Source organism: Perna viridis, chromosome 2 (genome assembly GCF_037379345.1).
Source record: "Perna viridis isolate PV_CMFRI_1.1 ecotype Kerala chromosome 2, ASM3737934v1, whole genome shotgun sequence".
Taxonomy (NCBI): Eukaryota; Metazoa; Mollusca; class Bivalvia; order Mytilida; family Mytilidae; genus Perna; species Perna viridis.
Genome location: NC_142446.1, coordinates 7,183,549 through 7,208,676, shown reverse-complemented (window position 1 = coordinate 7,208,676; position 25,128 = coordinate 7,183,549). Strand labels below are relative to the sequence as shown.

Below are 25,128 nucleotides of genomic sequence, written 5' to 3'. Positions count from 1 at the left end.
CTTACATAAATTTCATATTTATGCCACAGTTTTTTAATTTGTTGGTTTATGGATCCAGCTTGGAGAAAAAAAAATAAAATTGGAATTTCAGTTTTCCAATCATTATTTTTACTGCCACCAACTACAAGAAAATGGCAAGTGCAAAATTGTATCATCTACTTTTTAAAGTAAAGTTATGGACAATGCCTGCTTCTAGTTTTATTCATTCAACAACTTGAAGTAAAGTTGTTGAGAAGATCGAGCGAAAATGGCAGCAGAGTTTAAATACGTCGTGGGTTTGTTTTCATTCCCAACAGGAAGTAGATAAATAAAGGGGAGATAATTGTTAAATGAATAAAAGAAGACAAATGTTAAAAAAAAATTGATGTTTTTTTTTTTTTTTTTTTTTTTCATTTTCATGAAATCTGTCTGTATACTCAATTTTCTGTCCCTGAATTCTTCCTCAACTTTTTAGGTTTTTTTTCTATATTGACTTTTCACTAAGCCCTTCTGTTTCACAGCTTGTTTACACCAAAACAATGCTAAATGATAAATTAAATAGTACATGTTTTTGACCAACCCTGATTTATAACCTGAATTTTCTTTTGATTTTAACTTTAATTATTTGGTTATTTATTATCACCTTCATTTTAAGCTATTAACTATGTCATACTGTGAGGAAGGCTAGAGACACAAAAAATAGAGGAAGTTAACATTGTTTAAGCATTGAATTTATTGGACACTTAAAAAATTTGAATGATAATTTGTGTTTATTAATTATGTGAAGGTACATACAGTAGATTAAAATCCCACTTCTAAAGTTTAGATAATGGAATCTTCGAAAATAAAAAAAGTGTTTTTATTTAAAATATAAAGTAGATACGCATTTCTGGTTCCCATTTAATTTTTATTTTTTTCTGAATGACCAACCTGATTCCTTCCAGTAAAAAAATCTGTAAACCAATAAATTAAAAAACTGTGCTTTCAAAAGTCTTTACCCCACTGTAGTATTTTGACTCCAAGATCTACAACTTGTCTGATACAAAGGAATCAAGATGTCTGAACGTAAATCAAAACCATTTCAACCAGATAAATACAACATATGAATTGCAGGTATTTGAATATATGCCAGTTGAGTTATGGATCAAGTTTGAGGCCATAGATGGAAATCAAGCTTAGTATAAGATGGGGGGCTTTTATATAGTTTTAAAAAATCTCACTCTTCTTCCTAACCTCATCTTATAAAATATGAATAAATTTAAAAAAAAAAACCTCTATCTCCTTACTTTTTGCAGAGGTAAATAGATTAAAAATGAAAACCTCTCTCCCGCGTCAAATTTTGACCTTAAAAAAAAAGGTCAAATAACCAAATTCTTAATATGGGTTTTATTGAAACTTGGTCATTTCTTACAGGAAGTGATAGTGATGAAAATAGCAATCAAAACTCTGGATCTCCAAGTAAAACCCGTCCACGTTCTCCTAAAACACCGAAGTATAATCTGAATCTTGGTATGTATTATTGTCTGTTTTGTATACAATCTTTCTATGGATGTACTATGGTACACTGATTACCATTTGTTTGTTTGTCCTCACGTTATAAAAAACTCGTAACATTTCGAGGGATTTTAACAATATTTACCTCAATTTGAGATTTGGTCAAATTATACCATATCTGTGCATCAGTAAATCATTAACTTTGAACATTTTGTTCAGTTTTGTGAGAAGTTGTTTTTCGGTGAGAATGGTGTTTGGGGGATCCTCTCATAGATTTATTCATGCAAGTATACATGTAAGTGTTTAAAAACTTGGTAAGATGGTCTTCAGCAATGACCTCATCATGCTTTTGTAGCATTTAAACAATACTGGATAACACATTTTAGCCTATATCATTTGATATTCTGGGCAAATATTCATTTCACAGCTTAGAATTGATGTTCGAGTGGTTCTTTCCAAAAAATATACTTGATTTCCCATTATTAACTGTGGCAACCTGAGATGAGAATCTGATTTGCAAATTTTCTAAGATCAAAATCTCTGAAACTGCATAATCAAATACATGTAGCTTGAGACCAATTGGGATTGCTGAAATTAATCCACTGTTTGGACAGCACAGTTTGATCCTTTGATGGCTGAAGCTGTTTTTAGAAATGACAAATGACATTTCGATTTGGCAATCTGATAATGATCCACCATTAGTTTCCTTTGATTGTAGATGGCCACTGACATACAAAAAAATGAATAAGCTATTGTTTGGCTAATTTTGAAAGTTTAGCACCTCTGAAGCCACATATGAGGCTTCTGAAATTTCCTTTTAATCTCTTCAGATTAACACATTTGGATGATATTTTTAAAATTTCAAAATATGTAATATTCCTCTCGATTGAATAGTAAAACCTGTTTTCTACATGTATATCCATGTGTGAACTGTTAGTTTATTCTGCAAATTAAAGACAATTGTAGTATTTTTTTTCCCTCAGAATCTGATTTCTTTTTCTTATTTCACTCAAGTCTTTGTAGTGGACTACAATATATTGGTACCAAGACAGCTTTGGCAGTTTGTAGATCTGTGGTTACTGAATATTTCAAGATGTTCCATAGCTGCCTTGGTTTCCTAGTTGGTGTAGTACAGTTATTTACAAGACATTTTTATGTTATTACTTCCAAACATTTTCTCCTCTGACACTATTGGACCAATAAGAATCAAACATGGTATGAATATTCCTTAGATTATTCTGCATAGATCTGATGTGGGGATTTTTGATCTTGGAAAAACATGGCTGCCATTAGAACAAAGGTGTCAGTCAAAAGTTTTTCTCATATAACCTCAAAACCATTAGGTTTAGCCAAATTCTTTCAATTGCCAAACTGATTCCTATTATAAGTCTCACAAAAGCCTGTATTGGATCAAAGTTGTTCGACAACTCCCTGTTAGAGTTTTTGACCTTTTACTGTTTTCAGCCAATATGTTGAAAACTATAATAGACAGAAAGGACTACTCCTTGTTAGAGTTATTGTCCATTGAAAGGCAAAAAATAATGTCTTCTGGAGTTTTCAGCCAATATCTTGAAAGAGTAATCAAGGAAACCAAGGTTCTAACGGTGATCAAAAGAATATAATCCAGGGACATAGACCAGACACGGAAAACAAACATACAAAACAAAGAACATAAAGTAACTAAAATGGTACATACAAAATAACAAAAGCTAATGAAAAACTGTTATAGATAGAAAGAAACTTTCAGTTGATATAATGATCCTTATGGTAAGTCCTACAAAAATCTTCTCGAATCAAAATTGTCGGACAATCCATGTTAGAGTTATTGTCCTTGAAAGGCAAAAATTTAACCTGGTGAGTCATTCAGGCTCCCAGGAGCCTCTTGTTAGAGTCTACATTCAGTGCAATATCTAGAAAATTCACCCTATAATATCCCTTTATTTCATCAGATTTTTCCTGTAATGGCCTATTTTTAGTCCTATTAAAAGCCCTGTTTTTTAACCAAGACCCACTTAAAGGCCCGTTTAAAGATTAGCCTTCTCGCTCATATACTAGTAGTTATGAGAAGTCTAAAACACAGTCTGCTTCATTGATATCCCTCAAATTTAAATGAAGTAAGGTATATATGAGTTATTTACATATGTGTATCTCTCTCCACTAACAATTAGGGAACAATAAATTATTTTTCTACCCTGGTTTTTTTGTTTCAGAGGAAGGAAAGTATCTTGAAGGAGAACAAAGAATTGCTTTCCTGATGGATAAAGCACAGGAAATACGCAGAATCTACATGGACTTAAAGGCTGAAGTAGCACTAATAGACAGAAGAAGGAAACGTGCTAAGAGAAAAGGAAGAGAAAGTGAGTTTTTTTATGAAATTCTGGTACAAAAAATGATTTCTCCTCTCTTTTAAACCTTTAAAGCACTTTAACCCTAACTTTTGACCTCATTAAACTGGAATATCCCACTGTTTACCCTTCCTATGTGGGAACCGTATATAAGCGGTCTGGGGCTGTTTTCCAATTTTTGGGTTCTTGCAATGTTATTTTTAGCTTAGGAAACCACAAGCAGTGTGAATCTTATATAGAGTTTTATCAAAAATAGGGCTTGAGATCTGAACATGAGGTCATGAGTTAGGGTGGCAACAAAAAGTTGTGATTTTTTTTAGGGCTAGGGTTCATTTCTTGGCCTCTAACAACACCAAAATTGACCCATAGTGCTTCATTTCACCTGGTTTCTATAGAATAATGATGTCTCTCATGGTGTCAACCCTTTATACTAACCACATCCAGTTTAAGGCCAATCTGAAGTCAAAAATTGAAAAACAATCCCCATTTTTTCTCATGAATGACCCTTCTGGATACCCCTGACCTTCCACTTATGACTGTAATGAACCCTATTTGGCTTAAATGGCCATCAAAGGGAACAAGTTTTGGAAAAAAAAATGCACTTGAAAATGCACAAAAATGACACTGTTTTACCCTTTACCCCTGGTGACCATTTTCAGGCAACAGACAAATTTTCCATTGCATGCCCAACCACCATCCTTTAATTAGTAATAATGAAGCTTAATTTCTGTGTTCATTTTAAAAAATGACACCTTCACTTATCCTGAAAAAAAAAAAAACAGCTGAAGGTAGGAATTAGGTGGAATTAAAAACAACCATTTATTAGATTTTACTGTTTAACTCAAGTAGAAGCCTATGGATCTCGATGAATTTGTACCACAGACTTTGGTTAATTTTTGGGATTATGACCTGAAGTTCTGAATCATTTAGGAATTAAGGGCTTAAGGAAAAATGGGTAGAAGTAAGCATTCCTTTCCAGCTTAGTATAAATTTCACATTTTCACATTTCACTTAAAGCTCCACTTCCATTCCTGTCAGAATCTTTTCCAAGAATTACTAAAATGTGTTGTGTCCATACCTGTCCAAACAGTTCAGGATTTGATAATATCTATGATTGTATTAAGCTATGCATTCTATTCATATTATCTAATATATAAAACAAAGTTTAATGTATTTTTGCTCCTCTTATTGAACTTATTTTAAAAAAAAAACACACAAAAAAACTGAATAAAAATGATATGCAGTGTAGGCAATTTTACTTATTTAGAAACCTAAGTCATTTCTACATTCAGTATTCTGTAGATGAGGTTAAAAATAATTTTTATTACATATTACCAACTGTTTTGCAGGTAGCCATGCAGCTGATAATGATTCATAGCCTTGTAAGAAATTATACCTTACCTAAGCAGCATTGGTGCATAATGTGTTCACAAATTGGATATTTCTGAATGCCAGAAGTGCACCAGTTCCTAAGTATTTACCAAATATTGACACTTGGCTGTAGTATTTAATTATGTCTTTTTAATGGTTACCATGGCAATTACAAGAAATTATGAGTTGTTTATTAAAAATTCTATTGGTGCATTTAATGCATACAAATTTGTTAGATTTAATGTCAATGTGATGATATGAGTTCAATATTTTGGCATTAAATCTCATATTTTATGACAAATGTATGAAATTGTTATGCTGATAAACAAGTCAAATAATGTACTGTTATTAAAATTTAAGCAATTTTGAGCTGTGATATGTTTTAGTCTTACCCATATTGGTTTTAGATTTGGCTTCACCATTTAAGGAACACACAAGAAAATATTTGTTAAAAAGTACTTGATGTACATCATACATAAGAGATATGTTTGTGAGGCAGATAAATCTCATAATCATGAGTAAGATTTCAATCTACTCTAAGGAGGACAGAGATAGATTAAAAATTGTTTAGAGTAAATTTTCTGATATTTTCAGCAGTAATTGGGATTTAAATTTTGAGAATGGCCATTTAATTGGTACTAAGAATTTCAAAGGGCCATTCTTAACATTCTTTGGAAAAAATTCTGAATTAAATGGGACATTTTTGGCTAGAATGTGGCCCCTCTAATCCCAGTCACTGTCTTGAATTCAGATGATTATTATATAAGAATTTTTATTGTAATTTGAATTGTCTAAATATTCACAAGTTTTTTTTGTGAAATATTGTTTTGTCGCCAATGACTTAATTAGTGGAAAAAAAAAAACCAAAAACAAGTTAAGAATATTCCAATATTAGCAAAGTGTGTTTGTTAAAGACACTTTCTGCCAGGGTCTCTTCTAAATGCTTTTTTGTAAGAAAATATGTCAATTATATACACAAAGTTGGACTTACTTTGTGTTTTAATAAAATCAGTGTTTGAAATATTACAAATGTAATTTTGCAGCGAATGTTATGTTGTATTAACAAAAATGTTGCAAGAACCATTTATAATACTTTAAAATAGTTTTTTTTTTTCTCAGAACCATGAATACTAATACCTGTGAATATGTGCCATTTAATATTAAATACAATATGTGAAAATCAGCAAACATATTTTCTCTTTTTTTTTTAAATTTGGTCGATTTATTTCCAGTTATTTAATTGTTGCAAATCAAGTCACACAAATAATAATCATTAAAAGCGGTAAAAGCAGAAACTAGCTAGGTTTCAATTTAAAATAGGAAAGAGCTTCTTTAGAAAAGTATCGGTACAGATTCTGTACATTTTTCATTTAGTTAAGGGGATTTTTTTTTGTTCAGGAAAGTTTTTTTTTATATGATTACTTCACAGTGTTTTTATTTGAGGGAATTATCTACTAATGAGATGGGAGGTCAGCCACTTAACTGATATAGAAAATTTTGAAAAGGGGGTTGTGAGCATGGTGCAATTCAATTGTAGTTTAATGCTTATAATGGGAGGTAATACAATAACTGAAATGTTTTACACATTCTTAGGTTTAATTGAACTTAAGCTCATTAACAGTATTTCTAGTTGTCTCTGGAATACCCATAATATACATTGTATCTAGTTGTTTCATATTTGTTTTATTAATAAGACATAGGTTACAATAACCTTTGTATGTCACCATCATTTAAAACATTATGTTATTATTATGTGTTTTTTTACTTGTTTATCTGCAATAATTTATTAAGAGTGCTATTGTTGTTGTAGAAAAAGTTCTATTTTTTTTACTGATGACAAGGTTTATGTATCTTGTTTATACATGTTTACATATATGTTGTTTTGTCAATTATTTTAATTATACTGTCAGATGGTTTTCCAAACAGATACAAGCCTTCTGGTCTTATTTTGCATTTTTTTTTTATCATGATCTTGACCGTTTCCCTTTCTTTTTTCTTCTGTGTAGTCAACTATTCCATTAACATTTGGGGAAAAACATTCTGACTGAACATATATTTTTTTTTGGATGGTGTATGTTTGCATTTTGTCTCAGGAATACTTGACAAATAGAGATTTGCCAACTGATTGGCCAGTGTCAAAATTATAATTAGTGTGTGTGCTGTGAAGTCTTGCCAATAGAAATCAACAAGGGAAATTTGGCATACTGACATGAATTTTTAAGGTGCTAGCACACACAGACTAATCAGACATTCTATCTGATTCTGTCTAAGGTGCTAGCACACAGGCTACTCTGACCCCTATTTTACTCAGTCTTAAATGCTAGCACACAGGTTGTCCGACCCCCTTTCTGATGTCATAAGTGCTAGCACACAGACCACTCAGACCTCATCTTATTCTGTTTATCACCCACATGCAGCCAGGAACTCCCTGATTCAAAATCTGCAGTACTACTGTCATTGATAGAACCAATGCTCACATTAGGTTTGGATATTGAACCAGATATTTTTAGATTTGATTGATTGGTAAATAAAAACTACAAAATTGGGTGGAAAACTTACTTTTACTAAACAGTATATAACTTGCAGAAGGGAAATACATTAGTTTGAGAAGTATTTCTATACACTTAAGTACTTTTACTAAACAGTATATAACTTGCAGAAGGGAAATACTTTAGTTTGAGAAGTATTTCTATATACTTAAGTATTTCACAGTATGTCATCTTTTTGGTTATTTATAGATCCAGGTTTTCTGTAGTTTATGTATCTAATGACTTTACATTAATTTTGTGTATGTAATTTTACTTCTTAAATCATGTCATTTTTGTTTAAATTTTACAGAAATGTGACATTTGGATTTTATCCAGTTCATATGAAATTTTACTGCAGTGATATTAATCAAAATGTGCATTTCTTAAGTCTATTTATAGATTGTAAATATCTTTGTACAGTCATCTCTCGAATCATTTTACATAACTTATTAAAGTCATCTAAGGTAATTTATGTTGTAACTATTAAAGTCATATGTAACAAGTTTTGGAAACAACTGTTTTGTGATTCTGAACTCCATTCACCTATGTTTTCTGTACGCCCACGTTAATGAGTGGACAGGGGCGTATCTCCATATACGCAAAAAACGCATTTGCGTACACATCCAAAAATCAGCAAAAAATAAAAAGAACGTCTTTTGCTGGAGAATACAAGTCTAAGGTGGTACGTTTTGATTTTAAATACTAATTCATCTAGGTTGCCACAAATTGAGTTGTTATTTCTTCGACATATTTTCTATGCCAATAATTTCCATTCCTATTGTATTACAAAAACTCTCATATGTAATGTCATCCAATATTAAAACCGGTATTCCGCGTACGTTTCTTGCTTTACTTTCTTTAAATTATATATTGCACAAATTTCAAAATGGCAAAAAGAAAAAAGGTTTTTCTCCACCTTATCCTAATGTAAATAAGTCTGAATATTTAAGTGACTGTTTTAACTGTAAAACACACTACTGTGAAAAGTACAGTGTAATGACAGAAAAAATGGGAAAAAAAGTTCACCGTTTTAATTAATCTGCCAGGTATGGATCGATCTTATTTAAAATCTAATGTGTGTTTACCCCATTCCATTAACTCATTCATGAGACGGAGAAATGTAACCAGTGTATCATTGCCCAATACAGATATAGTCAATGAGATATAGATGTATGCTTGTTTCGTAGGACTTTCGAGTCACGTTCTCGGTTTCGCCGGCGTATGTCCGTCTGCCTGTTGCATTTATTTTTTACGCCTGTCCCAAGTCAGGATTGTCTGGTCCCTCTATTAGTCTTTTTTCCTACTTCAGTTTCCTTTCAAGTTGCTAATGTAGTCTGAAAATGCATGTACTAGTATTTCGCTGGACCTACGTGCAATGTTATCCTTAGTTGTGAAGCTATCCTCGGCAGAGCCGCCATTCATCGAAAACAGGTAATGTTTCGTACCATGGATTAATATTTTTCACCCTGATTGTTGGCCTTATTTGTTACACGCGACAGATGCTTTTAACAAAATGATAAATCGAAAAACAAAAAAAAATTAGTTAGGTTGACAGAAATTTGACATTTAATATCCCTCTCTGTATCCAAATTCGTCCCAATTCCAGTGAAAACCCCTTCCATGACTGTCTAATTAGAGGCACTGCTCATAAATCATTATATGGAGTTATATAATGCACTACAAATCTAAGAAGGCTACCGAGTACTAGTAATTTCTTTAGGTAGAAATCTGCTAAGTCTGAATAGCTGTTAATAATGATGACCTTAACTCCATCAGTGTGTTTGGGCAACTTAAACTCTACATTCAAGTGGTTTACTTGCTTCAGATTAGAGAACATGGTTTATTTTATGTGAACTAGAGGATGCGGTCGATTGAGTAAAGTGTGGACACAGTACTACATTGAAGAATCCAAACAAAATGAGTAATCGTTGTAAAGGGTATACGATCATCTACCATACATCAATGATGTACACTTTTGTTCGAATTACTTTAGTGGTTTAAAAAAAAAACAATTCTGAGTCAAAAGAAAACCAAGTCCCCCTGAAAGTTTAGTGGTAAACCGCCTTTTTGCTAATTTGTACTTTTCTTATGCATGTGAGCGAATTATTTTATTTTTTCTATTCACATTACTTATTTTTAACTATTCATTACCAAATTATGTTTTTTCAAAAGACGGGATCGAAATTTTTTAACAACCAAAGAATAAAACCAAGATCCCCCCCCCGGTGGTGCGTTCCTAAGCAAAGTTTCATACCCTCATGCTAATGCACTTTCCAGGAAAAAATGGTTTTATCTGGGACTAAGAAGCTGTTTTATTGGTCCCGGGTTTAATTTGACCCAGGGCTATGGGAGAAGCTGATGTCTTACGAAGATGACGACACAGACAAACGCAAAGAAAAGACTTTAAAAATTGATATAGCCCGTTGAGGAAAAAGACAATCTCCATTAAAATATACTTGCGGTTGCTCCAGAAATGCGTTGCGTCATAACGTATTTTTGCAGCGATCGATTATTTCATGACTAGCTGCTGTCTCTACATATAAGCCTGGTGCTATTAACTGGTTATCCTGAGGCTTCGCCCAAGTTTTCATTCCATGGCAAGTGGGCAGCAAGAGAATAATTAACCTTGATTTTTATTTTATCAAGAACTCTGCTTATGTGCACGTTATAGGGGACCTGCTTGGTCTGATTTGAGGATGTTAACATTTTTTTTTCATTGTTGAAGACCCTCATACAACATCAAAACGCAGAAGAGGCATTAAAGTCCTGTTCCTTGATATCAGTTATTTTCAATGTATCGAGTGAGGTTTTTTTTTCAGACGCACGTTCACTTCGTAACCATCCTTTTTATATGAATGTACAAATACGTGATCAACCCCCGAACTGGGACTTGTTCGCTCGTATGTCGTTGAATTGGCAAGAAAAGGGGCTTCTCCGGCATTTTGTCCTATTATTCTGCGAAATTTCCTGTTAGTTATCAAAGAATTACGCCCAATAATGCATTCAAGTAGGTTATCAAAGTGGTCTCTTGCTAACTCGAAAAATATTTTTTTATCTAGCTCAAAATCGAACTTGCATGTATTTTTGTGCTTATCAACAGTACAAAGTTATGTTTATCAAATGGAAAACGCCGGGAAATGAACGGACAGACAGACGGACACTCAACTGAATTTTTAGGCATAATAAAAAGTTTGCTCGAACGAAACTTTTTATCATATATAAAGAAAGACAACCACACGTATACTATAAGCTTTTCAGACTTGGTACTATATTTTTAAGTCATTCTAAATGTGTGAAGATGTCATTTCCTGTTGCTTGTGACTGATGATCCAGTGTTTGTTTGTTTTTTTTTTTTGGGGGGGGGGCGGGACGGATTGAATGAACACCCTTTAATTTTCTTAAAGTTCTGCTCAACCCAGTTAAAAGCAAAAAGGTGCATCACAAATTCTTCATTTTTAAATTATTCAATGTTTTAATCAAAACAATGGGTAGGGGGTTTACCAGTCATGCCAGTTTACACATAAATAGGGGGGAGTGGTCCGGATTCGGGCGCAGATACACGTAGAAGGGGGAAGGTTTATTTCGACACTTTCTACGAATTTCCGTGTCTTCACAGTTTTGCACCTTAGAAAAATAGTGGGTGTCATTTAATTAAGCAAAATAATGAACGTACAATACTCGTCTAACACATACACAGATGATCCGGACAATACTTCGATTAAGCGTGCGCTGAAGCGTATTATAACACTCGGACCAATGATGGTCTCCAAATTGGGATATTTCCCCCAAAAATTCGCGTTTTTCGTAGAAAAAAAAAAAGATTGTTTCAGGCAAAGACAAATTTAGGAAGTACATAACACTATATTTATACCTCATATCACAAATATATTCGACCTTGTATGGTTTCAGGTGAGTTGTGGCTCAAAGAAATCGGTCGCTTCCTTTAGGCTAAAAACCACTAATTCCACTTCCCATAGGCTTCTATGCTAATTTCACAATATTCAATGGCTTCTCTGGACTTTACCTTAACTTTAACCTGCAGAGGACTATATATCAGCATGATTCTACATATGTCAGCTCACAATCCTCAGAATGGCATGTGGGGTTAGCAGACTTGCAGTGCACTACTGGCCACCGGAAGTGAAGGGTCTATAAATAGCATGGGAAATCCCAGTGTTTACACAAGATAGGGGTATATTTAAAAATCATTATGGAGATTAGGCTTCACATCACAAGAAGCAAAATGCACCTATAAAATGTACAGAAATGTTTTTCCTTTCAGAAACTGTTTAAATTTTTTAAATAAGATGAGAACTTTTTTCACAGCACTATGAGGAACAGGGGTAATTTCTGCGTAGGACTATTTTTGCATACATTCTAAATGCTCATTGGTTGAATTGGTGGTCTGTAACCTAAAGAGTCTCTTTTTGTCTTAGAAAAAATAAATAACTATACAGGTATCTTCCTAGACACATACTGAATGCATTTGCAAAGTTTCAGTGAAATGTGACAAGCACTTTTTTTAAATATTTGATTTTTTAAATATAGGGTAACCAAGTTGCGCAAGCAAAAAAGTGACAATATTCTACCATACTTAAATGCATTAAATATTTGCAAAGAACTTTTTCTGACTTTTCAAATAAAAAATATCAATCACAACTTGCTTTTTAACAATACTAATGAAGAAATAGTTTTAAAAGTAATCATTTTCTGAGAAATTGGTCTATTTTTAAAAAATTATTTCTGACATGCCTCCCCCTTTTTCTTGATCACATGTCAAAAATCCTAAATCCTTAAATTTTCACAAAAGGTGATATATTTGGCTTTAAATTTGTAAATACAGTGTTTTCACATTAAAACATGACCAGTAAAGGGCACCTAAAGCAAAAAATGTACTCAATAATGGATTTTCCATGTTGCCATAGGGGAATGCTTATATGGCCTTAACCGCAGTAATGAAAGTGAGTTTTTCCTCATTTCTAACCTAATTTTTGCTCAAATCTACACAAAACTTGATTTCAAGTTCTTATTACAACCATATTTAGGTAAATATAGCACTCAAAGTTTAATATTTGATATTTTTACTAAATTTTCTACACTTTTTACAAGATAGGACATAAAAATCAGCCAAAAAGACCAACTTTCCATAATTTGGACCTATAACTTAAAAAAATGCATATTTTGAAGGATTTTTGTAGTGTATTCCTCTCATGGCGAAGTTAACAGGACCTTCAAGTAGTTTAAAGCTATTTCAAGAAACTTTTCATTTTGCCATGGCTTCAGCTTAAGGCTAAAAACCACTAATTCCACTTCCCATAGGCTTCTATGCTAATTTCACAATATTCAATGGCTTCTCTGGACTTTACCTTAACTTTAACCTGCAGAGGACTATATATCAGCATGATTCTACATATGTCAGCTCACAATCCTCAGAATGGCATGTGGGGTTAGCAGACTTGCAGTGCACTACTGGCCACCGGAAGTGAAGGGTCTATAAATAGCATAACTTTTTAGGCTAAGCAGAACTTTTTTTTTATTTTTGACGCTAATACCGCGCCATAGATATGGCTAAAAACTTGTAATCACATCTTATATTATTTAATTTGCTGTGATATGGTGTTCCAAGCATAGAAGCAAAGATATTCAAGGTTATTCGTATTATAATTCGCCCAAAACTAATAGGCTTTTCATATTATTGCGCTTCTATATCTATTTAAACATTGATAACGTCATATTGTTTTTATAGTTTTCTGGTAAGAAATATTTTAAAGATACGACCAGTACTGCGCACCATACATTTTTTTCTGACATACCCATGCCTGATTGCACATGACCGCTGATTATAAGACCTACCACTTTTAATAAAATTTGTTTATATTCAAAAGGTGTGTTGGGAGAAGTGGGCACTTAAAATATGAGCTTTTTGAGATTTAAGAGAAAGATGAAATAAAGGGACACTAAAGTTTATTGGTATTATACATACCTTTATACGCAACATAGCGAAATCAAAGCCCAATAGAACCAAGGAAGTGTTCAGTTGGTCAATTCTTTGTGAAAAGACCACACATGCAATTTCACGTTATATGTCATATTGCCTGTGCGCATCGCTATCGAGAACAGATAAATGCACGATATAGATAATAGTGTAAATGATGTGCCACATGCTACTATTGAAATCTTTATCGGTGTGCATATTATCTTACTAAAGAACGTCCTAAATATTAACCCGGTCACTAGTTTTGCCTATGTTTACATTCAAACTTTACGTTAATTCCTGACCAAACTTGGTACTTTTAAGGTATGTGTCAAAGGGAACTATCTCCTGAATGAATATAGACGTTTGTAGTCAGCAGTTTACTATCATTTTCCAACAGTTTTGCATTATAGATGTATGTTTAAACCATTTTTCATCACGATGGTTGTATGAATATTGTGATATGTTTATGAGTACTTAGGCTGGTAATTTGCATTGAATCTGACCAGGACATTGTGTTGAAACGTTGCAAGTTATTTTTAGATTTTTTTTAAAGAATTTATAGCATTACTTCATGCCCTGCATGTATGGACAGAAACTTTGAAACATTTACACTACACATATTGTCAAAATATGGTTCATAGTATTGAACATGTTATGTTGGTTTTTAATATTATGATTTCTTGCATTGTACATGTATGTTTGTAAAATTGTTTTTTTTTTCGTTTATTGTAGACTTTTACCCTCTTGGAGGGTAGACTTTTTTTTTAAAAAATGTTATTGAAAAACATTATAATAACATTTAAGTGAATGGATTTTGAAAACGTTATTAGAACATTTCTGCAATCATACATTTTTTACGTTTTAAAAAATATTTCTTAAAAATAATTTCAGTCTTTTTAAGGAAGCGTTTTAATAAAATTATAGCGAATGGTTATTGAAAACATCATTATAACATTTCTGCAACCATACATTTTTACGTTTTAAAAACATTTCTAAAAAATGTTTTCAGTTTTTTTTTAAGGAAACGATATAATAACATTACAGTGAATGGTTATTGAAAATGTTACGATAATTTTTCTGCAATCATACATTTTTACGTTTTAAATACATTTCTAAAAAATGTTTTCAGTCTTTTTAAGGAAATGTTTCTAAAACATTTTTATTACGAGTTTGTGCTAGCTGGGTAGGGGTCAGAAAGAATAATATATCTCCAAAACAGCGCCTCTGCACTTGTGCAATTGTCTACTTCTGTGTCGACAAATTTCAACCTCTTAGCCATTCATGGTTCTGGTCTTGCATTCTACATTAATAGGACGTCGCTCATGCTACGTCCATATTATAGTTTTCTAGATAAAGGGCTGAAAACTAAAGAAAAAACTTCATTTTTCGCCTTTCAAGGGCAATAACTTTGACAAGGAGTTGTCCAAACCAATGGAGACATTTGTCAAACTTATATAAAGAACATTTTATCAGTTTCAAAGTTTTTTTTATCTATTAAATGTTCAAGATAATGGCTGAAAATTGTAATTTCTTGTCTTTCAAGTTTAGTTTATAACTATTTTATTTGCTCAACTAGAAAAAATGGGATAAGACACAAGTTAGTCAAAACTTTTGAAGTCTTTCAAGGGAAATAACTCTAACAAGGAGTTGTCCGACATCTTTGACCCAATGCAGACTTTTGTAGAGCTCTAAAGCTGAAGAAAGAAGGTCACATTTATTTTCAAATATTTCTTTTAGTTTTTGAGATTGATGTAGAAATTGCTGACTTAAAACTAAATATCATAAGGATGCTGATGACCAAGTTTGGTAATAATCCACTGAGTGGTTTCAAAGGAGATTTATTAAAGAAAAGTTAGAATGATGAATGCCAAGTGAAGAAAAAACTTGCATGCCCTTTTAGGCCTGGTGAGCTAATACAAGAGGCTCCCAGGAGCCTGAATCGCCCACCTTGTTAAATTTATACTTTTCAAGGGTATTATTCTAACAAGAAATTGTCCGACAATTTTGACTCCATGAAGACTTTGGTAGGACTTATCATCACTTCATCAAGCGAAAGTTTCATTCTATCTATTATTATTTTCAAGATATTGACTGAAAACTACAAAAAACATAATTTTTTGCCTTTCAGGGGCAGTAACTCTTATATGGAGTCGTCTGACAACTTTGATCCATAGAGACTTTTGCAGGCCTTATAATAAGAATCATTTCTGCAATTGAAAGTTTCATTCTATCTATCATAGTTTTCAAGATAAATGCTGAAATCTTTATAAAAAAAAAATAAAAAAAAATATATATATAAGGATATTTCAGCAATTGAAAGGTATTGGCTAAACCTAACGGTTTTGGAGATATATGCAAAAATCTGCTGTATGACCCCTACGTTCTATTTTTAGTTACGGCAGCCATGTTTTTTAATCGATCAAAAATCCAAATGGTCGTATTGTTAAGGATACCCTATAAAACAAAAATACCAACTTTCATTGAATTCTGTGTGGTAGTTTTTGTTTAAAAGATTTTTGAAAGTAATAACATCAAAAACAGCAAAAAATGTCCAAAAAGGGCAATAACTCCAACATGGGTCAACAGATATTCACCAAAATTTGACCACAGATAGATCTCATCATGCTGAATACTTCAATTTTGTCAGAATTTGGCTTAACTTAACGGTTTTGGAGATATATGCAAAAAATCTAATGTCTGACCCCTATGTTCTATTTTTAGTAATGGCGGCCATGTTATTTAACGATCAAAAATCCAAATGGTCATTTTTTGCAGGATACTCAAAGGAACAGTTATGATAAGTTTCATGCAAATCTATTTAGGAGTTTCAGAGGAGAAGATGTCTGAAGAAATTGTTAACGATGACGACGATGGACGCCAAGTGATGGCAATAGCCTACGGCCAGGTGAGCTAAAAAGGCATACTTCAGAAATGAGTACTTCCTCTCTAAACAGTCAAGAGCGACATTAAAAAATGTTCTACTTTTTATTTTTCATTCTATATTTGGTTTTGACTTTTTTCCCCTTTTTACTTGCAGATGAGTCAATAAAACTAGGGCGTTTATTGTTAGATCTTCTTTCCTTAAAACGTTTCTTTTTTTCAAGCTGTTTGTTGTGGAATGGATCTGCCTTTTTATTTGTGCTTCTAAAACTCATCTTCTTTCCACTTGATTTGTCCTGTCCTGTTTTTGGTTGGATTTTGTTTAACATCTGTTGCTATGTCAAGGATCAAATTACCGGAACACTGAACAAAATGCATTATCAAATAAATGTTTTTTTATACACTAATGGAAAAATGAAACTCTACATTCCCATTCAATAGTAACAAAACACTAAATGAGCATAAAATCATTAAAATTGCAGATATTTGCTTGAATTTTTAATACAATGCCAAGGTATTGGTGTAGATCATTTTACAGCAAAAATTTAAAAATGTGTGAATTCCACTTTGAGATTACAAAAAAAAAAAAACCAAAACACTTTTTTTAACTAAAAACTATAAGAAGTCTACTTTTTGCAAAATTCATTGTGTAAACTCTCAACAGAATGAGGATCAAATGTTTCCATTGGAAATCATAATCACAATCTGATATTTAAAAATGTATGCATTTTTTTAAAATCAGATTTGTGAAGTCATATTTTGCACCACCTATCTTTTTTTGTCAAGAATTTTTTTTCCCCACTCAATCATGGAAACTTGAATCAGGATGTCCACGAAATAGGAATAAGACCTAAATGTTGAATATTGAAAGAAATTTTTTTCTCCAAAGGTGTGCTCAGTTTCTTTTTTTCCACTAGTACATTAATTGCTAATAGTAGTCTAAATAATTAACGCTAACCTCAGATTAACAGTTCATAAAAGGTCAAAAGGTTGAAGGATGTTTTCATGTAACAATTTTTTTGTGTGTGAAAAAGAATCTTTGGTTGGGATTTAGCCCAGATATTAAGCTGTCCAATTTAAAAAAAAAAAAAAAAAAAAAATTAGTTTTAGAGGTTCCAAAAGGAGCAAATTCAAAATGTTTAGAAAGTGGAAATATCTTCAAAACTTGATCAAAAAGTATTTAGTGTTCAGAGAGAATTCCCTTTTATCCCAATTCTATTTGGAATACCAATGTTAGTTTCCATAATCATAGGTTTTGTAATCCCATCAACAGTGTGAAAAGTCTCAAACTAGATAATGATAACAAACTAGAAGCCCTGTTTGTCACAGAAGCCCCTGCGTCATATGTTAGTAGTGACTTTTTTAATTAAATCAAATGTGTCTGTAAGACACTAATGATGCCCACGCTCGCTAAATTTGCCAAATTAAGAACATGTTTATTTTTGTATGATGACATAGTTTGCAGATTCAGAAATCCTTCCAAGACTTGTGATACTCATGGTCTGTTGGTTCAGTTCAATCCTTCCAAGACTTGCAATGTAATACTGTTCCAGTACCATAACTCAAAAAAATTGGGGATCAGAATTTTCTAAATACATGCATATCTACATATTGTATCCTGGCCAAATAGCGTCATGAAATTCTGTTCGGTAGTGTCAGACTAGTTGCAATAAGAAAAAGTGCACTGATGGCCAGACTGACGGACACATAAAAAATTTTAACACCCCCAACAACAAATCCCTAACTTTGTTGCTCGAGATATATTTCTGACAAAAATTACAACTTTCACCCAGTTCAGTAATATTTCATGAAAATCAAGATCCTATGTCCTTGCACACCATCATCATGTGTAGAAACATCCTGCAAAAAATATTTTAGATGTAGTTCAAAAACTACAGGAGGAGATAGCCAGAAAAGCCATACAGCCCTATTTCTGGTGAAAGTGTAACTATCACCAATGCCTGTCATATTTCACAAAAATCAAAGTCCTTTGGCCCTGCACACCTTCATCATTTGTACAAATATCCTGTAAAATATTTTAGATGTAGTTCAAAAACTGTATGAGGAGATAGCCTGACAAGCACTTCATGTGTAATCCGGACGGATGGACCAACGGACAAACATTCAGACAGGGGTAAATTAATATGCCCTGACAGTTTGTCGCGGGGAATAAAAACATCCATATAACCTAATGTACCTACAACAACTGAAACATCATAATTTTTCACAGAATAATGAGTAATATTACTGTAATTTTTGCGAGGTGCTAATTCTGGAGTGTTTTAAATAAATGCCAAGATAATTCAACAAAATATTTATTCAGGGCTTAAGAACTTAGCATCCGCCAAAATTAGAAGAGCCAAAATTTTTCGTGCACCTTTCTGCATCAAAAGATGTTAATATTATACCCAATATTATATGCTGGAGGACTCCAAAGGGAGATTATCTAACTTAAGGGTTTAACCAGTAGAAACCTTGTAAGCACAACTCCTCTTAAACTGCTCATGGAATTTTGATAGAACTATATGGGAAGGTTGGGCATTATATGCAGATATGCATGAAGGAATATAGTGACTGTCAGAGGACTCTAAGCACATTTTTTTTTGGTTGGTTTACAGATTTTTGACTTGAAAAAAATTGGGTCGGTCGGTCAAAAAAAAAATTAAAATAAAACTGGACCCAGAAATATATATCTACTATTTATATTTTAATTAAAAGCATTTTTTAAAAAATTTTTCAGAGATTTCATTATCTAACCTGACACAGTTTAGACCTGGGATTCTTACCTATTGCATGTACCTACACATCATTCATAAAGTACAATTCTCATTCCAAATTTTTAGGTGTCCAATAAATTTGATTTGCAATACTTCATCTATGTTAATTTCCTCTATTTTATTAGAGGTAAAATTTAAGTGAAAATTTGAGTTTTAAAACAGGGTAGGTCAAAAACATGTACTGTTTAATTTATTATTGAGCATTGTTTTGGTGTAAACAAGTTGTGTTACAGAATGGCATCGTGACAAGTCAATATTGAAAAAAAACTACAAAGTACAAAAAAAAAAAAAATTCTGGAAAATTTAGTATGCGGACAGATTTCATAAAAAATGAAGAAAAAAAAACATGTATCTTTTATTTTCACATAACAATTACACTGAGAGACTGCATTACATTTTTAAATACTTTAAAAATAAAAAAAAAACATTAAATTATTTAATGGTTTTTATATATAAAAAAATACATTAAAAACTAGTAATTAGAAGGCAATGAAACTCGTCTTTTTTTTTTACTACGATTTCCCTTACTTCTTGTATACAACTAATATTTTGTTTATTATCTTCCTACATATTTGATTTTAATGCTGCTGATGAGAGGTTACTCCTTAAAACACTTGTACAGCATATCGAAATTTACAATATATAAAACTGGTATTTTTCTGTATTTATCAACTTCCTGTTGAGAATGAAAACAATCCCACGAGGTTTTTAAACTCTTAAATCATTTACAGGAACATTTTACACCATTTTCAATTAAAGACATTTTGATTTTATCATCTGTAGCCAGTGTTAACTTGCTTCCCAAACTACCAAAACCCTTAAATATGATTTTATTGATGGTGGTGAAATTTATGCAGTCATGTTCATTCGATCTTCAGACCAACTTGTTGAATAGACAAAACTAGCAGCAAGAATAGTAGATGTAACAATTTTACACTTGCTAATTTTATTTTGTAGCCAGAGGCAGTAAAGAAATAATAATTGAAAAACTGAAATTGCATTTTTTTTTCTCCTTGCTGGAAAAATCAGGTCGGTGGATTTAAAACTGTGGCCTAAAGGGGAAAAATCCAATGTTACAGTTTTACATGTTAAACCTAGTAAGTGCAAGACCTCCTACACTGCAAAGGCATTTTGATGAATCTTTGTAGGAAGGTTGGGCATCATATGTAGATGTGTAGGAATATAGTTACTAATGGAGGACTGAACACAGAGAAAATCCAACATAAGGGTTTTACATATTGATACCTTGTAAATGCAACTCCTCTTAAACCACTCAAGTCATTTTACATTTATAGAAGACTGGGTATCAAATGTGAGGTGATTAGGAGTTGTGCTCACAATGTTGTAAAATGTAAAACCTATAATATGGATTATCTCCCTTTGGAGTGAGACAACAGTTTTTATATTTTTTCATGAATACTCAACCTTCCCATAAAACTTCATCAAAATACCCTGAGCAGTTAAGGAGGAGTTGTGCTTAGAAGGAATGTGGACAGATGAGTTGATTCCTATATACCCCCAAACTTTGTTTGCAGGGTATAATTATGAGATTTTTACATAGTTGAGCAAAATATTAAATGAACAAAGACAACAAACATAACATGACAGGATGGCATGAAAACACTTGGACTTTGTAATCTAAGTTAGCTAAAAAAATAAATGAAGCTTTTTATCATACAGACAAAAATTGAACAAAAAACTTTAAATTCCCAAAGGTAAGACAGACAACAGTATACCATACGATCAGGGATCACTCGGCTTTGCCCATGTTGCAATTTGTGATTTTTATTTGATCTGGTGACAAAAATAAGCAGTTGTGATTTTTCTTGGCACCTAGGTTCTGTTCAAATTGACAGAAAATTTGTCAGCAAAAGCCATTCCAATGACACTTGGTCCGAGTAAATTGACCTTTACCAATTTAGGACTGAAAGACAATCAAAGGTGATTAGACCAGATGACCCTAACTCAAATAAGTAAATACACACCAAATTTGGCTGTGTATGATGATATGGGCTGGATGCCATGTAAAGTAAAACAATGGACTTGTGTTTTAAGAAATTGGTCTAGAGTTACCAAAATGGGTAATGAAAGAGATAACAAAAAAGGTGTTTTATTGGGTAATTCCCAAGGAAATAGGAAAGTTGAAAATTGGCAATATAAGGTTAATACAAAATTTAAGAGAAATAATATGGATTATTGGTGTGATACCAACTATGTTATGTCAAAATCTGTTATTAAAGATATTGAGAATAATTCTTTTGAAACGTTGGTATTGTAAACTTATGTCAAATGATACAAGAAAACTTCGTTAATACAGAAAATTTTAAAATACTTACACAAAGAGAATTATTTGATAAGAAATATGCCTGGTAAATATAGAAGTTCTTACTCTAAATTTTGGTGTGGTGTAGCACCAATAAAAATCAAAACAGGTAGATATGAAATAGAAGAAAGAACATGTTTTAATTGTTGTTTTAGTGTTGAAGATGAAAAGCATGTGTTACTGGAATGTCCTGTATGTGCAGATATACGTAATTAATTTTTTACCCATGCCGTTGTATTTATGATGATTGATGAACATGTCTGATGACGAAAAATTTATTTTTATGTTCAGTAATGATGCCATGCAATTTTATACTGCCAAAACCAGCCATACTATTGTATTAAAATGAAAAAGTGTTTTATATAATTAGTATTTTAATATTGTTATTGTAGTCTCAAAATTTATTTAGTTAGTCATCCCTTAAAATAAATTTTCATAGGAGGTATCAATCAGATGTAAATATATTACTGAGCCAATCAAAACTCGCATCATTTGGTCAAAGGTAAACACAAATTACCATATCCATGTACACCTCCCTACATAAAAGCATCACCACCCTGTTAAACCATATGATACATTCAAAAACAGAGTTACCTTATAAAATAATATATTAAATCTAAATAACAATGAAAATCTTACCACTTGTGTAATGGTAATGTGATTTTTTGGCAGAAAAATCGGTTAACAATTAGAAAGGGAATTCCCCAAATCTAAAAAAGGAAATATTAAGTCATAATATTTAGATTACAAGCAGAAGTATAACAAAATAAGAGAGAACAAAAAAGGGACACGATTAATGGGGCATGGTAGTTTGCTAGAAATTTTATCCCTTGAATGAAGAGAATTAAGATTGTAGAAAATTTATAAATGAAAAATCAAATCGCATTTTAAGATAAATTTAATAATACCAAAAAGGACAAAGGTCAATATGTTTTAAACATTGACTTTATGAATATATAAAGTCCACCATAAAATATAACACCTATTTCTGGAGTAGTATTAGATTACTTGGCATATGAGTGACTACCCCAGTAATAGTTTTAGATCATGGCTAAGACTAGATCTTAAAAAACCTGCTTTATATATGCATCAAGAGTGAATCTGAGGTACATGTATGTCATGAATGAAGATTATTTTGATAAACTGACAAAGATAACTCATCAGTAGACTTACTGTTGTATTCAAAAAGGAATCTTTTTGGGCACCCATGTTGGCTCCAATTTCTAAAATTAGACAGTACCCAGAGCAGCCCCACTACGTTAGTCAAAATATGTATAAAATCTATGAGTAAACTGATACCCATAAATAAATAAAAAAACTTTCACAGTATTAGTGCTAAACAAGTAAATCATACTGTTAGATTGAAAGGATACTTTTTCTTTCTTTTTTAAGGCAGTTTTTGCATCACATCTCATCACCCGAACTTTTCTTCCATTCAGGGAACTTTCATGCAGCTTCAGGGCAAATTGTACACTGTCTTTCTCCTGAAAATATATGACACAGTTTGTTATTCAATAGCTAAGAACAGTAAAACATGCAAGAAAACAACAAAAATAGTGTTCCTATAGTGTAATATGTACAGATTTTACAAAGTCCCATAACTCCTGTAAAATTTGTTGAATCAAAATCAATATTTGCTGATGCTGTAAGAACTATAAAATCAGTATGATCATCAACTACATATGGTGACTAACAATCCTACAAAATTTGGACAAAATCTGTAGAGTGATTTCCGAGGAGTTGTGTCCACAATGTATGATGGATGGACGCATGCACCCACCCACACACACACACCAGTATTTCTATATCACCTTCCACATTGCAGCAGGGGTAAAAAATACAGAATACATTTTTGCCACATGACAAAATTATTATACGTGCATGTAGATGTAATACAAAAAGTGGAAACAGTGATAACTGTGGACATTTACTATTCAAACTAGCCATTAATTCATATTGTGATGTTAGACAAGATTCTGACAAAAACTAAAGTAGTCACAGAACTTTAAAATTTGCATTTAGAAAATAGAAATAAGCAATTTATAAAAAGTTGAAGAAACTGCTTATTTTGGATCCCTTTTTGTCCTTAATTCCTGAATAATAAGGGCTATAACCCTAAAAATCCAGCAAAACATTCCTATTATGGTATGAAATCTATCACTTTAAATTAGGTCAATGTGCACAAACTGGAAATTTGTAGGTTTTTGGCCCCTATTTACTACATAGATACAGTAAACATTTCAAAAATCAACACTGGCCTGACTTATTGATGTGGAATTCATGATATTGTACCACAAGAATCCAAACCACAGAAGGACTACTGGCATTAATTTTAGGAGTTGTGACTTGAATGGTTTAGAAATTAAGGGCCAAAGAAAGAGTCAGAAACAAGAATTCCTATTGTGTCCAGACAATAGCTTGACAATAAATGAATGGATCTCTCCAAAACTGTACCATAATGTTTCATATCACACATAGTGAAGGCTTGGATTGACTTGGGATCATGAGGAATTAGGGGCCAGAAAAATGCATTTTCATGAAGTCTCACATTCCATTTCAGGGTCAAATGGCCACCACAGTATGTAGTACCAAAAACACACTAAAGCTAGATCTATGCATTGTAAGTGCATAATTTGTGAGTATGTTGATCAAATGTAGTCAAAATAAAGTCAAAAACATATACTTTAAAATCATACTTGAAATTTACTACAATGTGTATGAATATTGTTTACATGTGTGGGTAATTTGCCTCCATGTTGTCAGTTACTAGAAAAGGTAAAAATGTGGATTTTAAGTATTCTTTATTCAAGTACATTCTATGAAAAATTTCTAAGATCATCGTACCATTTTTAGAAGCTGTAATTTCCGATCTTCACAATGGTATACAACTTAAGATGTCATTGGTCCTGGGAAATCACAGTGAAACTTCATTAATTATTTTTTTAACATCTTCAGTAATGGAAACATTAGAATTGGTTAGTGACACCTTAAATCTGGACAATATCATGCCTGAAAGTGTATGTACTGTAAACTGAAATTCCTTTGAAATTGTATCCCATAGAGTCATACCACAAAAGAAAGGCTGGAATTAATTTTTTATGGGTTATGACTTGACAGTTACAGAATAGGTGGCCATAACAGAAAACAGTTTCTTTTGTTCAAACAATAACTACATTTTAAGTTTAAATTCCAGAAACACTAGAGGAAAACAAAATAAGATGGTGCCAAATTGATGAATGCTAACCTCTGTAGTCTTGGAATAACATCACAAATTTAGCAATATCATATATCCTGATGCTGTAAGATGTTCTGGAACAATAAAATCAAAAAGTATTGGCTGCTAGAGAGTTAATATCATGATCATCAGATCTTTTACCATCAGCAAAGAATCTTTCATTATGATATTGATTCTGTCTAAAATAGAGAAGTGTTTTGTTCCAATGACAAGAACAAA

At 32.2% G+C, this 25,128-nt stretch overlaps 2 protein-coding genes and 1 long non-coding RNA gene across 6 annotated transcripts in view; 2 read left to right on the top strand and 1 right to left on the bottom strand.

The window, feature by feature from the left end:
- LOC148623491 (uncharacterized) overlaps window positions 1–8,220 on the top strand; it is a 39,197-nt gene extending 30,977 nt beyond the window's left edge. For both annotated transcript variants that reach the window (XM_088565331.1, XM_088565330.1), the window contains 3 exons: window positions 1,393–1,488; window positions 3,684–3,830; window positions 5,168–8,220. In XM_088565331.1, the coding sequence (XP_088421457.1) occupies window positions 1,393–1,488; window positions 3,684–3,830; window positions 5,168–5,196 (272 nt within the window). In that variant the 3' untranslated portion in view covers window positions 5,197–8,220. The remainder of the gene's footprint in view (window positions 1–1,392; window positions 1,489–3,683; window positions 3,831–5,167) is intronic.
- A 7,135-nt stretch (window positions 8,221–15,355) lies between these two features.
- LOC148623490 (uncharacterized) lies at window positions 15,356–25,006 on the top strand. 2 transcript variants are annotated; one of them, XR_015919450.1, is made up of 3 exons: window positions 15,356–16,599; window positions 24,235–24,294; window positions 24,868–25,006. It is a non-coding gene; the product is annotated as an uncharacterized LOC148623490 (long non-coding RNA). The 2 variants fall into 2 exon arrangements; XR_015919449.1 differs by having other exon boundaries at window positions 24,630–25,006.
- The window catches only part of LOC148623489 (RNA-binding protein 34-like), a 34,433-nt gene continuing 25,970 nt past the window's right edge, over window positions 16,666–25,128 (bottom strand). For both annotated transcript variants that reach the window (XM_088565329.1, XM_088565328.1), the window contains exons 11-12: window positions 23,048–23,158; window positions 16,666–16,903 (exon numbers count right to left, since the gene is read on the bottom strand). In XM_088565329.1, coding sequence (XP_088421455.1) covers window positions 16,673–16,903; window positions 23,048–23,158 — 342 coding nt within the window. In that variant the 3' untranslated portion in view covers window positions 16,666–16,672. The remainder of the gene's footprint in view (window positions 16,904–23,047; window positions 23,159–25,128) is intronic.